The 18224-nt window shown below is 39.7% G+C and overlaps 1 protein-coding gene across 8 annotated transcripts in view; it reads left to right on the top strand.

Moving 5' to 3' along the window:
* HECW2 (HECT, C2 and WW domain containing E3 ubiquitin protein ligase 2) overlaps positions 1 to 18224 on the top strand; it is a 180213-nt gene that overhangs the window by 119255 nt on the left and 42734 nt on the right. For all 8 annotated transcript variants that reach the window (XM_069022049.1, XM_069022050.1, XM_069022047.1 and 5 more), the window contains 8 exons: positions 114 to 189; positions 1996 to 2165; positions 4627 to 4769; positions 7853 to 7953; positions 8521 to 9858; positions 11162 to 11257; positions 14482 to 14632; positions 15006 to 15109. In XM_069022049.1, coding sequence (XP_068878150.1) covers positions 114 to 189; positions 1996 to 2165; positions 4627 to 4769; positions 7853 to 7953; positions 8521 to 9858; positions 11162 to 11257; positions 14482 to 14632; positions 15006 to 15109 — 2179 coding nt within the window. The remainder of the gene's footprint in view (positions 1 to 113; positions 190 to 1995; positions 2166 to 4626; positions 4770 to 7852; positions 7954 to 8520; positions 9859 to 11161; positions 11258 to 14481; positions 14633 to 15005; positions 15110 to 18224) is intronic.

The raw sequence follows: 18224 nt of genomic DNA, 5'->3' as shown, positions 1-18224 counted from the left end.
TTTGGTCGGGTGCTTCCCCAGCATAGTACCTTCAAATTGTGTTATCATCCTCAGGCATGTACAAAGCAGATGAAAACTTCTGTGGTATATTTCTTCTTTTTTCTCCTCTTCAGATGGGAGTAGAAGGCACGGATGAAGGTGCTTCTGGATCCCAGCACTCTAGGAAGTTAGTCAGCTTTACCCTATCAGGTAAAAAACAACACTATTCTGTGTTTTACAAATTATTGTTAAAAAAAAAAGTAAAAAGTTGGTGTTCTAAATAACATCAAAGATGGAATGCTTTTCTTCATTAGCCTCTGTAGGAGCACACTCTAGTGGCTTGAAAGATGTCATTTCTTTAGAACAACTGTTGGTTGAAAACCAACCAGAATCATGGATCTCCAGAGTGAAAGAAATGGATTTGAAATATCCCAGCATGAAAAATTTAGAGAAATTTCCAGTTTGCACAAGGGACAGTTCCTCTCAGATTGTGGAGTGGAAAACTGAACCTCTAACTAAAATGCTGTCTGGCTCCATCACCTTGAAAAAAGCAATAGCTGCAAATGGTGGCTTAGAAAGGGAAAAAAATTTCACTTGTAACAGAGCTAAGCTGTCACTACAGTGAAATAGCTGTAGGGGTGCAGTCTACCAGGTTCACTTGTTTTGATTAGCACTTTATTCCAGGGAAATCTTGTGTGAGACAGAAGCATATTCAACTTGAGCAAAGGCAGATGAAATTCATTTCTGAATCTTGAAGAGCTGACAATAAAAACATGTAGAGATTGTAGAGGTAGAGCAGAAAAAACCTGCTTTTTGAAGTGGCCTTTCAGCAGTTACCTGAGATAGAGCTGATAGGTTGTGCAGACTCACATAGTGGACTGTACAAGTAATTACTTTGTGAATTCTGAAAAACCTGTTTTGTTTAATAGTCAGCTGTGATTCTGCCTGAGAAGTCCCATAAAATAATTTTGAAAGGTGTATTGACTGATAGGCCTGTGACGTGTGCCCTGTAATGTTTTTGGGTTGTTCCTTTGCACGACTCTTTATTTAATCATTTTTCTGCTGTGTGGCTTAATTCTGAATATTGGGTAGGTTTATTTTTTTTTTTTTTGTTTTACTAAATCCACAGGCATGGCATTTAATTTTAGAGCAGTGAATTTTGCCTGCATGTATAAATTGTATGAGCCAGTTGCATTACTGCATGCAGCATACTGGTGTACTTAATGGAAAAAGACACGAGTCTTGTGCTTCAGCAAACCTACAGAGAAACAGAGAAATATTTTACAGTTAAGTTTAAAATCTAGTATTATATAAAAAGTACCTCTTTATTTTTCTTGTTGCTGAAGCTTGCACTATCATTGAAGTCCTTAGTCATGACAGTATGTTTCTGAGGAAATTATTATTTATTATTGTAAGTTGCAAGGGTTGCAGTACTGAGGTTCCCCTAGGAAGAAAGAAGCCTTTTCAGAAAACTTTGCCACTTTTTATGTGGGATGGATTATCTGCTTTGTTGGGAAAAAATTGCATCATAGTCCAGAGCAGACTTGATAAGTTACATTTATCAAAGACTGAACTTTTGGAAAGTGTCTGTTCACTACATTATCTCCCATACAGTTTTTGCCTCCTCTCCTTGCCCAGAAACAAAACAAGTACTGTGTGGTTCATTTTGGGCCGTTTTTGTCAGTGTTTCTTTTCTTTCCTTGAGTGGAAATACCTTACATACCTTACTGAGAAAAGCATTTGTAGGTGATCTACAAGTTTATGTTTTTTGTTTTACAAATAAGTGGAGGCTCAAATGAGGATGTTGATACCTTTCTTCCTTATATTCTTTTGGGAAAACACTTGATTTCCTGCTGTACACTGGATCCAGTTAATGTGTGAGTACTTTTAAGTTGCTTTATTTAGTGATCTGTGGTGAATTTATTTCCTGGGTAGTATTTTAGGAATACACTACTTTGTGAACTAGCTTTAATTTACTCAGTTCCTTTTTTCCTTCCTTCTTGTTTTGCTTTATAGATATTAGAGCAGCTGGACTTAAAAAGGGCATGTTCTTCAACCCTGATCCTTATCTAAAGATGTCCATTCAGCCAGGCAAGAAAAGTACATTTCCTACGTTTGCTCACCATGGCCAAGAAAGAAGGTCGACGATCATCAGTAACACAACTAATCCTGTTTGGCACAGAGAGGTAATGTATCCCTGTTGAGAGCTCTCTGCCAGCTGATGCACTGTACCAGGCTTGCACTTTCTCCTCATGCATTAGGCCTTACTCTCTGAAAGCCATGAGCTTCTTTTGTAGCAAGGTATTTAAAGTGACACAGAAATTTTAGTAATTTTAGGAATCCTGTTGGTGGATAGAAACAGGTTATCATCTGCATAGGTATTTAAGCTGCTGGCAGGTTTTCATTCCCTTCTCTGCTAAAAAAAGCTGAACTCAGTTAGCCACCCTGTAGATTTCTTGAAATTGCAAAAATAAATTAATTAAAGTTGGATTAAATGTTGTGAGATGACTCTTTAAGAGAAGGTACACTACATGAACATTTATGCTCAATGATTGCAACAACTGTTCATTTGGAAATGGTGTTTTTGTGGTGTGTAGCAGGTGACAAATTGTCAGTTTTGTCAGGCAGAGGGGATGCTCTTTGGTGGAGCCCCTGCGAGCACAACTGCAGGAAGGAAAACCCAGGAAGGTGTTAGAGCACCACTCAGCAAGGGGAGCAAACATGCAGTCTGGCAGAAGCCAGCTTGCCAAATGTGTTTGTATTGGGAGAACTGTGCAGATCCCAGGGAAGGAACTCAGTCCCACGACTTTCATTGAATGCAGGAGAGCTAGGCTTGCTTTTGAAGATAAATGTTTATGTGGCAAAGTGAAACTACTGACACACATCCATAGCCCTTTCAGGACTGGCAAGCCTGTACTGTGGTGAATGTTGATGTATTCTTTAGGAAGATGAAAACTGAGTAGGCTTTGGGAAATGTTTCCACAAATCATTAACCAAACAAGCAGTAAAGCAGAACTGAGCAGGGCCAGCATTAGCACTGCCCTGGGGTGCTTGGTTGTGGGAAAGACTATAGGTGTGAATAGTCTTAAAATCTTCTGAAAAATCCAAGTTCAGATCTCTAAACTGGTTCTTCAGTTTTCTGTCTGTCTATCCATCTATCCAGTAGACAGAAAGAAAATCTACTCTTTTTCTCCCCACTTTTATTTCTCCTCCAGTTCTCCTTGGCTTTGGAGCTTATTAGAAAAGTGATTATGTCTACTGGTGCAGGCATTGTATCAGCTTGCTTTAGCTGCTGGATCTTCCCTGTAGCAATGCTCTGACAACAGCAGTTATGATCCCATTACATATGCTGTCCTAGTGGTGCAGAATTGATCCTGTTTTACATCTAATATTTTCTGCAAAGTAATTGGCGATATTATAGCAAACTGAGAGTGACAAATTTTTAAGTTCTGTTTATCAGAGGAACCCAGTTCTGACAGTTGCCCAGCATGAGGAAATGATGTTATTCCCGACCCAGTTTAATTGATTTTTTGGAATATATTTATCTCATGCCTACAGCTGAACGGAGGAGCTCTTTCTCCTTTTGTTCCTTGTTCAATATATCTTTGGCTACCTAACCACATGTGTATTAGGCATTGTACACAGGTTGTGGTTTGCTCAGACATCTTAAAGGTAGCAGATAGTAATAGTGTAACCAGATGACTTTGTTTTTTCTGAGTAGGCTATGCCATACTTTGCTTGTTTATTTGGAATATCGTAAAATCTAGATGAGAAATACAAATGTTGGGTTCCTAAGCTTGTTTTCCTAAGGTAGTTTAAACTGTACCAGTCCTAAGGTAGTTTAAACTGTACCAGTTTTGAATATTTTGGCCATCTTTGGGCACACTTGACAGAGCAGTACAGATCTAAGAGATTAAGTACCCACAAAATGCATGAAAATGAATGCTGAAGAGAGCAACTGTGTTAATGTTCCCATGGAGGGAAAGGTGGAAGAATGATTTTACCAGACATCAAGAAATCTTCTGTAAATTAGCACCATATTGTTTAAAGGCCCCAAGTGTGGGAGAAGGTTCTGTTGGAGTTTGCTGACATTTGTCAATGTTGGGGCAAAACTCCATGGAAAATTCTCCTCCTTTAGTAACGGTGCTCCAGAATGTTCTGTATATGCATTGCACTTTTGACTTCCTGTCATGCATACAAAACATTAATGCAAAGCATGGTGTTGGGAGGGAAATTCTTCTGAGCACAGCCTGGAGTGAGACACTTAACTTCCTTCCTCCTGCATTGACCTGACAGAGTACAGCAAGGATTCCTTCTCTTTTTGCTTTCCCCTGTGCAAATAGAAGGAAGCGATAGCTTGCAGTGGCTTTCTACTTTCTGACATAGACCCTGAAAGTGCTTTAATCCAGTGCAATTTCTTACTGAGAAATTCTTTTCAAGGAACAGTAAAACGGAATGGGGAATAGTAAAAAGCTAGTTATATATGCAAAAATTCATTAATAAATGATGTTGACATTATTTTGCCTTGTGGAAACTGCTGTCATCAGTCATTACTTTTGGAGTTTGCTGCACATTAGTAGTAATTAAGTATATACTTTCTGAATAAAGGTGTATTGATATGGTGTCAAATATGTTCTTTCCTTCCAGAAATATTCTTTTGTTGCACTTCTAACAGATGTCCTGGAAATTGAGGTTAAAGACAAATTTGCCAAGAGTCGTCCGATCATCAAGCGCTTCCTTGGGAAGTTAACCATACCTGTTCAGAGACTATTGGAGAGACATGCAATTGGGTAAATGAATACATTCTTAATGCTAACTTGTGTTCAGCAGGAAGACTCAGCATCTAGGATATTGGCAAAGAGCAGCCTTTCTGGCTTACTGGTACAGACCAGCAAATTTTTACTATACCTGTAGTAAGAAATGTAGTAGTAATTTTAATAGCTTTATTGCCTGATTGGAAAATGGCAATGTTTCTAGCCCTGTCTTGAATACATGTACCCATGTTTGTGTCGATGTGTGTCTATATTTTGTTTTCACCTTAATTTCTTTACATAAAAAAAGTTAATTCACAAAAAAAGTTACCCTTTGGCTATCTAGTCAGGAAGCAAGGCATTATCACGATACTACATGGTTGTGTGCAAATTTTTAGAACAAGCAGATATAATCGACTGACTTCTTGTACAGCTCAAGTCTTTTTTAATTGTCAGTTCAATAATCAGAGATGTAATATCCCTTCAGCTAATTGGCCAGAACTGCTGTGACTCCTTACTTTTCAGAGTGTTTCTGGTACTACAGAATTAAAATTGCCTTTTGTTATGAATAGCTCATTGATGGGACTCAAAATTCAACCGTTGTGTGTGCCTTTTGTAAAGGCCCTGCCTCAGAGTCTGCTAAAGTTAATGTGTCTGCATTGACTTTAAAAAGCCACTGGATTAGGCCCATGAGGAATGATGGTGAAATTAAATGCATATTTTCTTCTTTAAAGCTTAAGGGCATGTCAGTGTCATCACACTTTTATACAAACTGGCCTCCTTTTTCACAGATATTCCCCTCAAAGTAACAAGTTGCATGAGGGGAGAAAATCAATTTGAAAACAGTTTTCAGCTTTAAGTTTTCAAAGTGGTGTCTACATTGGTAAGTAAAGGAAGAATAAAATTATAAGAGTAGCTTAAAATTTTGATAATACCTTCTGATACAGAATTTATTTTAAAACATTTTTTGGAAAAGCCTGCCCATTTGTATTGTATCACAGAATCATCAGGTTTGACGAGACCTCTAAGATCATCGAGTCCAACCCATGCCCTAACACCAGCTCAACTAAACCATGGCACCAAGTGCCACATCCAATCTTTTTTCAAACACATCCAGGGATGGTGACTCCACCACCTCCCCAGGCAGACAATTCCAGTACTTCACCACTCTTTCCATGAAAAACTTTTTCCTAATATCCCACCTGAATTTCCCTTGGTGCAGCTTGAGACTGTGTCCTCTTGTTCTGTCAGTTGTTGTGGTATCCATGAACAATGTAGGTATATGTACAATCTAACTTTTCTAATAAGTGCCACATTTTTGAGTTTCAGCAAATTGTGTTTAGTTGAACAAGCAGCTTTTTCTAATAAGTTTGCACACTGCTATACACTCAAAAATATCACCGTGATACAGGCTGGTGTGAAAACCTAGTGCAGGGTGTTTATTTCCTTGCTAAACCCCAAAATGTTTTTCTGCTCTGGGATTCCTGGTGCTGCAATTTGTGGAAATTACCCGTTTGCTGTGTTCATCAGTTCTCACCTCTGTTTTCTCAAGCCATTAATCTGGAAGACATTTCCTGTTTTCTTCTCTATACTTCAGTTCTGTATATTTAATATATCAAATTTTTTTAGGATTTTAGAGGCAGTATAATAAATATGTATCAAGAATATGGGTATTTGGTTGGTTTGCCACACTGCTGTTAGAACTGGCATTTAATCTGTTTTGCTTCTTCTTCTGTAATACATCTGTCCATTTTCAGTTTTTGTGTAAAGACAGAAAATATTTCACCAAAGGTTTTGCAAAGTCAAGTAGTGGTTAATGTAGACGTGAAACAGAAATGTACCAAATATACAGTTAACTGCTACTTCTCTTGCATTTTTTTTTTGGTCAAGAAAGTATGACACCATCATTTTGGTGATGTCAAGGATGATTATTAATGAATGTAAAGGTGAAATCCAGAACCAACCACTTTTAGATAAATTCTGCTCCACTTTTAGCTGTAGTCATAGCTCACAAGTTTTTTGTGTAAAGAAATGGCCAGTGGCTTTTAATTTCCTGGAAAACATGATAAATGAGCATGAGAATCATCTAGAATGGATTCAGCTGAATACAGAGAAGGCATTATTCATGTCGTGGTTTCCTCTATTCTCAAGTGGCCTGGAGTAATATAAAACTTATATAAAAACTGGAAACCTCAGATGTCTGACTGAAGATTTGGAGTTGGAGTACAGTGAGGAATCTGTGACAGGTCCTGGAGATGCTACTGCAGTGATTTGGTGTCCTGTGGGCTATAGAGCAGCATGGGGAGGGGAGGTTGCTTGTCCACTCAGGGCTTTTTTTTCCCCTAAAAGTTTATGCGAACTGCTGCAGCTTATTTCAGTAATAACTTCATTTGTTTCATTTTGCAGTAGGAGTGCTCCCAGTAAAGGAGAGGTGTTTATACCAGTATAAAGTTATGTGCATAAATAACAATAATTTCCTGTGGTGGTCTTTAGTAGCTCCCTGTTCTTCCTTTAGCTGTCCCAGCTGTGCTGAGGGGAGCTGGGGCTGTGAATTCTGCCTGTGCCGAAATAAGAATGTATGACCTGAGATCCGATCCAAAGTCTCAAGCTGATACAAGTGTCTAATCTAGTCTGAGCCCCACTGAATTCAGTAACTTTTAAGAATGTATTTGAAGATAAACTCAAGCATTAATAGCTTTTCTAAATCAGAATGCAGAAGTGATTTGTTGAACGTGAAAAAATATGAAGAAACTGTCCGTGACTCTTGTACATAGTAAAAACCACAAGGGGGCAGAAAGGTTTTGTTAATTATAAAATATTTTGTATTGGGGAAAGGAGGAGGTATGGGGAGAGGGATCTTCACAGTTGGATTTCTTTAGAACTTAAGATATTTAGGGATGTATAAGAATTGGTGGGGGCACAATCTGTATTTGGAATTGATCAAACATAGTTTTTTAGGCTGCTTTATCTGTTAACGAAAGGTATTTTACACCATTGTGGGTGTTCGTGCTCTTCTGTGCAAACCAGAGTATGTGGCTAATTTTAAGACTGTAATAAAAATTAAATACTGGAAACATGAAACCAGAAAACCTTTTAAAAACCCATTATTTTTGATTTTGCAGGGACCAGGTTCTCAGCTATAATCTTGGCAGAAGGCTCCCAGCTGATCATGTTAGTGGGTATCTCCAATTCAAAGTGGAAATCACATCTTCCGTTCATGAAGGTGAGAATTTTTCAATGATCTGGATCTCCAGAGATCCAGTAAGGAGAGAGTTTCTGTGTATTTCTATGTGTAGGATTTTCTGTCATTGAGGACATAATATACTTTCTCATCTGTGTACAGTCCCTCTACTACAGATTTTTTTCTGTTGGGGTTCAGAATTTAGATATGGCAGGTACTGCTTTGGAGATGGTAATTCCAAAAACACCAACGCTTAGGATATTGTTTTTGATTTTGTTCGACAGATTCTAAATGAATCTGCTTATGATTCTCATTTTATGCTTGGCAGTGCTCTGTCTTTTGAAAGCAAAATGGGAATCCTTTAAAGTCATACTTCACACCCCTTAAATTTTTTATACCCTACAAAACAGTATAGACTTATACAGAGAAAATTCTCTCACTGCTGTTCCAACACTGTAGATGCCTCTGTTATTTTGATTGAATTTTCTTCCCTCAGTTGTCTGATTAAAATAAGCAAGCATCTTGAAGGATGTGTATCTATATAATTTAAGTACTATGAACCGTGCGTTGCTGCTCTGTGTTTCACATTCAGTCTTTCTGTCTCTGCAGATGCTTCACCAGAAACAGTTGGCACTTTGCTAGGAACCACCTCCGTAAATGGAGACTTGGGGAGCCCCTCTGATGATGAGGACATGCCAGCAGGACATCACGATACATCCACAGTGTGTTCCAATGGCCCAGTCTTTGAGGAATCTTCTGGAGACGCAATCCTGAGACACTCTTTAAGGACTAGTAGGACTCTGGAGACAGACCAGGATGAGCTGACCTCTGGGGCTTCAAGATCATCCCCTCCCAGAGGTCGCCAGGACTCACTAAATGACTATCTTGATGCAATAGAACACAATAACCATCCCAGACCAGGGACATCTGCCTGTGGTGACCGTCCACGTGGAGCCTCCCCAAAACTGAGGAGTAGCTTCCCTACTGACACAAGACTTAATGCTATGCTTCACATTGACTCAGATGAAGAGGAGCACGAGCTACATCAAGACCTGGGTTTTCCATCTTCCTTGGAAGATGATGGTGGTTTAGTCATGCTTAATGGTGCTACCAGAAATGTTGAAAGAAATGATATGAGCTCCTCATCAGATCAGGTAATGCCGGGGCCTGCAGAGAGTGAAAGGGTTTCAGCCTCCGATGTTCCTTTACCATCAACTGATGAGCAGCAAGATTCTCTCCCAGACCTTCCACCTCCCCAGGAAGGAGGCGAAAGCCTGCAGGATTCTCAGGCTGAAGCACCAGCTGAGCAGGCTGGCAGCGAGTCCTCTGCCGCTCCGGAGGCAGAGCAGCCTCCTGGCAGTGCGGACACTGGAGCCGCTGAAGCCGCAGGTGGGAGCAGAAGGGGCGTCAGCGAAACGGAGTCCATTGACCAAGGGTCGGAGCCTTCGCAGCTGTCGTCAGAGACCGAGCAGAGCGACCCCGCTCGCACGGAGAGCGTCAGCGAGGCCAGCACCCGGCCCGAGGGGGAGAGCGACGCGGAGGGAGCCGACAGCTCCTGCAACGAGAGCGCGACGGTGCGGCGCTCCTCCGTGGAAATGCGCTGCTCTTCCTGCGAGAGCGCCAGGTTTCCCGAGACTCCGGCCTTCTCCTCTCAGGAGGAGGAGGAGGGAGCCTGTGCCCCCGAGGCAGCTGGAGCGGAGCCGGGTGCCGAAGCACAGGACTCCGCGAGTGCTGCTGGCTCTCTGCCGGCGGTGCAGTTACCTCAGGAGGAGGCGCAGGAGGCTGAGACAGGTGAGCTGCAAGACCAAGAGGAAGCAGAAGAAATCTGGCAAAGAAGAAGAAGTCTGCAGGCAGCAGCTGCCCAGAGCCAGTCTCAGGATGAAGAAATTGAAGGAGCACAAGCAGCTTGTGAGGGTGCCACAGCACAGCTTGAAGGAGCTACTGGAGGTAACACTGCAGGAGGCACTTTCTGAAGTGACTTTACTGCAGAGAGTAAAAAAAATTACAAAAATTAACATCTGAAAACAAAGATCTTTAATTTCTCAAGTTCATTATCTTTCAAGATTTTTTTGTTCCTTTGAATTTATTTATTTCTTCAAGAGACTCTTGGGGGTTTTTGATTTAATGAAAAATCCAAACCTGAAATACCCCAAACCTGTTTATTTTGAAATTGGATAGATTTTAATTCTTGAGAGAGTAGTGAGAAGGATGAAGAGGAGGAAAGAATTCCACAATATTACCCCGCTCACTAATGAAAATGGTAATGAGGAGGGACAAAACTCCCCAAAAGTATGAAATGCAAAGTAGAATTTATATTTGGCTCTTTTCTTTTGAATATTTTATATTAGCATTAAAACATAAGGGTAATCAAAAGAAAGGGGAAAGGAAAAAGAATCATTTTAGGGTCAACTTCAGGCTCTTTATCTTCCTTTTCCCAGTTCCTTCTCTGTACAGATTGATCCTAGTACACTGGAACCTTGGGAGGAAAGGAATGTGTTACCCAAGTTGACATTGTAAAACTCTTACTGATTTAAAAATTATTTTAACAGTTGAGAATTTTCTGTCTCACTAAAATCGCTAAAAGTAGAAATGTGTCCCTAATGAATTGTTTCCAAGCAACTTTAAAAATGGATTATCTGTTCAGTTTGTTCAGGGACTGAATTGTATCCAATCAAGTGGGTTTCCAAATGCACCTTTTTCATAACATACCAAGAGTTATATATAAGTATTAATTTCTTCTCTTCATAAACAGGTTGTTGATTTGGAAATAATAACTTTGGTATTTATTTCAAATACTATCAGTATTTTACAGCATTTTCTAGACATTTGGGATGCTCTTTATTAGGTATCAGATTGCATCATGTTTTGCAGATCAGTTTGGCTGTAGCAAGGAAGGACAATGGACAGTTTACCTCCCACTCTCAAGCAAGGTTTCTGAGGGGCCCAGGTGAGCTTTGTCCTGGGATATGGCTCAGGAACAGCTTGTTTCTGTGCCCTGGCTTTAGCTGCTCACAGATGGATGCAGTGCATCCTAGAGGTGATGTTTCCAGGACCAGGACATCCCAGAGGAATCACTTGGCTAGAACTATCAGCATAACCTATTTTGACCCCAAAAACTGATGACTGTTCTGGATATCTTGAAATATCATAGTCCTGCAGAAGCTTTAACATAGCTTGCTCAGTTTAGAGGCAACTCTAGGGCTTCCCCACACTGACTGAAGAAAATCATTTGTGTGTGTTTTGATTGCAGGTTCTCCTGCCAATGGCCATCAGCCCTTGAGGTCTCTGCCTTCGGTCCGTCAGGACGTTAGCCGGTACCAGAGGGTGGATGAGGCTCTGCCACCAAGTGAGCTTCTCCATGCTTTAACTGGGGGATAAGCTGCCTGTGTCTCATTGCTGAGATCTCATTACATTTCCTTTTTGAATGTGGGAACCGAGAATGAACAGCTGAGAAGTTGGAAGTGAGGAGTGATGATGATTAAGTCCAAGTGTTGTTGTGATAATTACACCTGGTGCACACAGACTTGCTGAATGTCACTCATGCAGAGGCAGGAAGGCACCGTGCTGCCTTTTCTGTGTGCAGAGCACAGGGGCAGGGAGCTGAGGTGATGGTGCTCGTGAGGCACTGGGAGGTGTCAAGCACTCTGAAATCTCTGAATACTTCTTGTATGGTAATGATTTCCAAAGGACTATACAACATCTTTCCTATCTTCAGATTAGCTTTAAGGTGTCTGTGTTTTCTTTGCATTTTTTGAGACAGAATGAAGATTTTATATTAAAATAAACCTGGACATGGAGCAACAGTTAGATGAGACTTAATGAACATATAAATTGTAATTTCTCCAATGCATATGAAAAATACATTGCTCTCAATTGTTGAACTTACTTGCCTAAACTTTGGGAAGTGAAAATCTATCCAGTATTAGGTATTGAAAGAAAGGAACACCCCTCACCACCCCAAAAGGTACACAGCTAATAGGCAAACATTGCTCTAAAGCAATTATGCAAAAAAAAAGGTAAGTTCAGACCCACTGAAGTTTGTGACAAAGCTCTGTTACTTTAAAGGAGTGTAAGAATTAAGATATTTAGTGTGAAATGAACAGATCCCTATTTGCCAGTATGGTATGGGATTGTGTTTGCTCTGTAATTGGAGCAAGTAACTGGAAGGATAGCAGAACACAGATATAGCTGTGTGTGGAAAACCAGGATGATGATACGGTTGTGCTCCCTGCTGCATCTGTTGCAATCAAATTAATCTTGTGTGTAGATCCTCAAGTTAATTAACTGCCACCCTAATGTACCAGTTTTACATTTTACAAAACTGTGTCTGGGAGATAAATATTTCAGAAATGCACAGCGTTACCTGATCCAGTTCTGTGGTTTCAGAAGCAAACTATACACTACAATAACTACTTGGAAAAACTATTGGCATGTTTGTGAAAAAGCTTTGGCTGTGTAGTATTTTAACATTTCTGACATTTACTGGATTTCTGCACAGTCATGCATGGCATGATGCATGTACACATTGCCCCTTTACAGTCAAAGCCCAATGCAATCTCCATTTGCTAATATGAATAAAGTCTTAAATACTAATCAATGCCTAGATCCAACTTTGCGCTCCAAAGCTCTGCTTTCAGATGTGACAGGTTTCATATTTTAATACTGAAAAATTAGAGAAAATATTATGATTCTGAGTTTTAAAATGTAATTTCTTTGTAATTTAGGTTATATTCAATTTGTTGTTTCACCAGAATTTGAAAGTAAGAAAGAAAAATATGTGAATTTCTTTCAGTTTTGTGTTAGGTTCTAAGTTAAAGAGCAAGAGAAAGAACTTAAACATTTATCTTGTATTTCTGCCTATAATGTGCAACAATATGCTCCAGTTCCTACATTTCTAGGTAAAAATTAAAAAAGCTTGACCATGAAACCTCAGTTGAATGACAATTTTGCAATTCAGCAAGGTATTTGTAACACATTTGACTAACAGCGATTTGATGGAATATAGCCTTATTTAGGAATGTAGCAAAGATAGCCTTGTCCATCACAACACTGATGCAGATGCCATTGCCCAAGTGTTTAAACTTGTGTATTTAAAATTAAATGTAGGCAAAAGTAGTTTTCTTCTGCAAGACCATATTACAGAAATGGTGACTGTGTCAGAATGGGGCATAAACACCACAAGAAAAATCCCAGCTTATTATAGAGTGGTTTAGGGCTTGAAATTTAAGCAGGATAATGAATTCACAAATGTAAACTGTTTGAGGTTTTTTTTGGGTTCTTTTGTTGTTTGTTTTGTTTTTCTTTTTCCCAATGAACAATTCTGTTCTTCCCGCAATACTTCAATGTTTTATTTTGTTTACAACCTCTGGTTAAAAAACGTGAGTGTTTTTATTTTATCAGCAGATAGTACTTTCACTTAGACTTGCAATATAGAAAGCCTCATCTAGACCCCTTCTGAGCTCTCAAAGACTATTTTTCAAGTGATGTGCTAAATGGTTTGCACGTTTTCTGTAGTTGCAAGTTTCTAAGAATCAGGCATGTCTGTTTCTGTATAGATGTGGGGTTTTGTGTATTTTTTTGTGTACATATATATATATATGTATATGTCTATGTAGTAGTAGTAACTCTTAGTGTTGTTGTTATTATTGCTACTTCTACTACTACAACAACTGCTACATAGACCCCAGCTATGTTCAGTCTCTTGGTGTCTTGATCATTTTACAAGCAGGTATTGGGCAGATGGTGTGCCTAACCCAAAAAGCCTGCAGAATGAGGCCCAGGTGTTGTGATGCATCAGGTTTCTGCTGAGCACTGAAAGGTGGTTGTGGCTAGGGAAAGGTCCCAGTGCCTTCCTCTCTGCTCTCCTGGGGTGGTGCAGACTTCTAGCACTGTCTGTAGCTTCCTCTGCAAAATCGATGGGCAGCATTACAGTTACACAAAAAGGTGTATTTACTATGATATTTGCATAACTGGCAACTCTGGAACATACATTTAGTATATGAAGGAGTGCTATAACTGAGCATCTTTCCTGGCAGGTCTGCTTACTTTTAATGTAGGTAGATGGAAACACAGGAAGAGGACTGGCATCTATTTTACTACTGTTACTACTAGCTGGGGAAAAACAATGGCAGGTGTCAAGCTTTGGAAGAATTTTGATACTTACCTACTGGCCTTTTGCACAGGAATAAGCCTCAGAGATTGGGTCTTGAATTGCTTCAGTCCAAGAGAATTGAACTAAGTATACAGATGTTTTGTTTGTTGGGTGTTTTTTTTGTTTTTTGTCTTGGACAGTTACTGGTTAGAGGGAAATAGAATGGAAAAAGGAATGGAAATTTTTAGATACGATTCCATGGAACCTTACCTACAGTAGGGAATTTGACTTATGGGATAAAATAGGAAAAAGCCATTCCTCTTAACCCTTCAGGAAGAAGGCTCACTGCTGAAGTCATCCTGTAAAAGAGAAATAGACCCTTGAAACAATGGATGAGGTTACAAAAGTGACAGAGCTAAAACAAATAAATGAATAAACCCCAGGCCCTCCATAGTTTACAGTATTTTGTTGCTCCTTAGACTGGGAGGCTCGAATTGACAGCCATGGGCGGATTTTTTACGTGGACCACGTGAACAGGACAACAACGTGGCAGCGACCCACAGCTCCCCCAGCGCCACAGATTCTCCAGAGGTCAAATTCCATACAGCAGATGGAACAGCTGAATCGCCGGTAGGAATTACCCTTGGTGCTAGTGAATTTTGTGTGCTTGCAAAACTGCATTCACCACTGCAAGGCTGAGCATGGAGACATGGCCACAGTTGCTACCACAGCTGGCCTTCGGTGGTTATTTTTATATGGCTATCGCTTTTAGTTGGCACGTGGGCTTTCAGGACTTTTGAGTTCTACCTGTGATCTTAAGCTATGTGACCAAAAATAATACATCTGATAATGCTTGTCAGAAATTCAAAAGGCTATTACTGCAGAACTCAGAGGTCAATATATGTTAACCTACATGGCAGAAAAGTTGGGCAGGCTCCCTAGGAGCCAGAATTGGGTCATAGTTACCACATACTATATATAAAATCCAGTTTTCCAACCCTAGGTACCAGAGCATCCGAAGAACAATGACAAATGACAGGCCTGAAGAGCACACAAATGCCGTGGATGGAGCTGCAGAGGAAGCTGAATTTCACCATTCTAATTCAGGTTAAAAGAAAAATAATTTTTTTCCCCCTTCTCTAAAGAAGAGAGCACTCATCTCATAGATGACTTAGTGAGAGTACATAAAGCAAACCCTAACTTCTTCCTCTGAAAGTCTGTGTGAAAATTAAGGCATTTGTTTTCATTGCTGTCTAGTTTTGAAGGTTATGACTCAGGCTGCTCAATATGCTGAAGAGATGAATGTGAGATTCAGAGCACTTTCCTGTCAGTACCAGACTGGTTAAGAAAGCAGGACATTTGCAGTGAAAAAATTTAAAATTGTGTGGTCTGGCATACAAATGTTTTGACTCTGCTAATGCAGTTTAAAATTGTAGAATATAGGACTAGAAAGGGCTTCAGGCAGTCATCAGCTACATCTCTGTAGATAGATTGGATGAGCTGTTCCTAGGCCATACTTACCAAATACGGTCTTGTGAGTTCTTATAACATGTTCTCCACTTGACAGGCATTCTTCAGCTCTTTTAGACAGTCTACTTATATCATTCTTCTTATAACATACTCTTAAATCCATTACTTCCTAGTCTTTCCTTGTGACTTCTGGGTTTAGGTCTCAAATTATTTTTTTGGCCTACTCAGGATTGTCTTGAGTTGGTCTTCAGCTTCTGAGGAAATTCAGAAAATCAAATAAAGCTATGACTCTGCTGTATTGAAGAGGTTGGAAGAGTCCTACATAAAACACTCCTTGTACATTCCTGCAGAAGGTTTTGGGGTTTGGTTTTTTTTGATAGTTTGACGCTAGCCAGTGTTCAGTCTTTGATCTGCTAAAATCAGGTCCTGATCCTTGTGTGCAGAGCTTTGGCACAGATACCTGTTTTTCATCTGGTGTTTGTGAGTTGATTGTCCCAAACTGCACACAGATCTTTGCACTTTCTTGATGTGCCCCTGTGGTTTTGAATCTTGTCCATCCTGCTGTCCAAGTACTGCAGAATCTCTTAACTGGAGCAAGTTTTGTCTTCCCTATCCAGTCATTAGTAGAAATAATGAGTAGGACCAGACCCAGAGAGATTTTGGTGAAACATCTTGGTGGACATCATTTATCCCTTTCCTTCTGAGAACTCCTTCAGACCTCTGAAAGAGCCACCAGTGTCTCAGTGATTGCTCCACCTCGTTTCCTAACTGTTAGAGTGCATTTCATCTGACCTAAAGGCTTTGAAAACCTTTAATTTGCACCATGATCTTTAACCTGCTCTCTCTCACCTTCGTTTTTTTCATCCTTCTGATTGTCTGGCCAGTGTTAACCTTTTGAATGAAGATAGAAAGAAAGACCTTTTTTTTGAGTTCTGAAGATCATAACTATTTTTTCTTTTCCCTAAGCAGTTTCTCTCCTTTGTCATCTTCCTACTAATGATTTTCTAGTACATTTATAAAGTTTGTTACCCATCCAGTCCCTTGCATACCTGTGTGGTGTCATGTGCTTTGGCTTTGTCTCTAGATGCTCTTGATATACTCTTATAAAACTCATCTCCTGAATTAATCCGATGTGCAAGCAGTGTCACCCTTTCTCGAGTTTTAAGTCATTGTAGAGCTTGAGATTTACCTAAGTGTTCCCTTTTATTACTTGTAGTCTTCACTTCTGTTGTAGCCATTTCCTTTTCTATCTTTGTGCATGTGCAGCCAGATGGTTTGTGCTGTACACAAATCAGCTTTAAGCAAATTCAGGCCAAACCCTAGCCTCCAAGTTCAGCTGAATAAACTTCTCGTAAACCAAATTCATAAGCCTCAAACTGCAATAAAAACTCACCTGGTGACCCATTCTGGTTTCCAGATTGCCCAGAATATGACAGAGGACGTATCTGCAGCATGTCACAGCATCTTCCAGGGTGTGAGAGTTTCCTGGTGCACACCCAAGTTTTGTATCAGTAAGAGTTCAAATATAACTTCAGTGCATGTCTGCAAGACACTCCCAGCCCAAGTATTCAGGCACAGCTTCAGGAGCCTTTGTGCCACTCTGCCTTCGCCCCACTGATGTGCTCCATGTGGGAGAGCTTGAGGTCTATTGTTTAAGTAGTGTTTCTAAAAATCCTCTTGTTATTTATTTTACCAATTACCCTCCCACTTCCTGGTTTCCTCTAATATTTAGAATGAATGTCTTTATTTTCCCTGTTCCCTTTTTTCATAATATTTAGCTATGCATATTTAGAATTTTACCTGTTTATGTTATTTTCCTCTTCTTTTGTAATTTATTCTTACTTTTTCCTCAGTTTAGAGTCTCATTCACTGCCTCCCTCCTTGCTCTTGTGTGTTATGATCTTTTATTTCTGTGATAGCTGCGACCTGCATGGTTAATATTCATTTGATGGAGAAGTGTGCTAATACTGCAGTGTGTAAAAAAGAAACTGAAATGTAGATGGCAGCACACATTTTAGTTTAAAATCACTGAAGACCAAATCTGAACTTGCAGTTTTTCATTTACATTAAAAATATGCTTCCAAATATCTTCAAAGAGAATTGAGGGCAACAGTTCTGACATTGTAGCAAACACCACTCAGTGTATTTTCACTTCCTTCCTGGTACTGAAGAAAAATCAGGGCACTTCTGTAGTTGCTAGGAGGAGACACAAATGTTTATTGGAAGTTGAAACTTGAAAGGTACTTCCTTGACATCCTGCTTATTACTTACATAAACTGCTTAAATACTGTATCAGGACTGGGGCTGTGGTAGTGGCAGATTTATTGTTTGTTTTTTAAGAAGGAATGAAACATTTTTAGGTGTACAATGACTTTTATGTCCATTCGTTAGCATTTAAAAAATAACTTACCTGCATACAGCTAAAATATAGCGGTGCAGACATGCCCCAGGGACGTTCTTCATCTTATATACAGGCACAAACTTGGTAACCCAAATAACTGAATGTGATTTTTTTTTTATGATTATTTACCAAAAGCCACAAGTAAATGTTACTAAACTAAAATTGTAATATTTTCAGAAACTTCAGTGTTATGTTAGAAGAAATTTGGGTACACTTGTGTGGAGAATCCTCGGTAAATCTGTAATAGTTGTGTACTTAATGCTTTCCCTGCATGTGTGATTCAAATCAATATAGTTGTTTGCAGTGATGCTTTGGTAATAACTGCTGGAAGTCTTTGTCATTTACTTCACT

Source organism: Aphelocoma coerulescens, chromosome 7, assembly GCF_041296385.1.
Source record: "Aphelocoma coerulescens isolate FSJ_1873_10779 chromosome 7, UR_Acoe_1.0, whole genome shotgun sequence".
NCBI lineage: Eukaryota > Metazoa > Chordata > Aves > Passeriformes > Corvidae > Aphelocoma > Aphelocoma coerulescens.
This window is presented reverse-complemented; position numbering and strand designations above follow the sequence as displayed.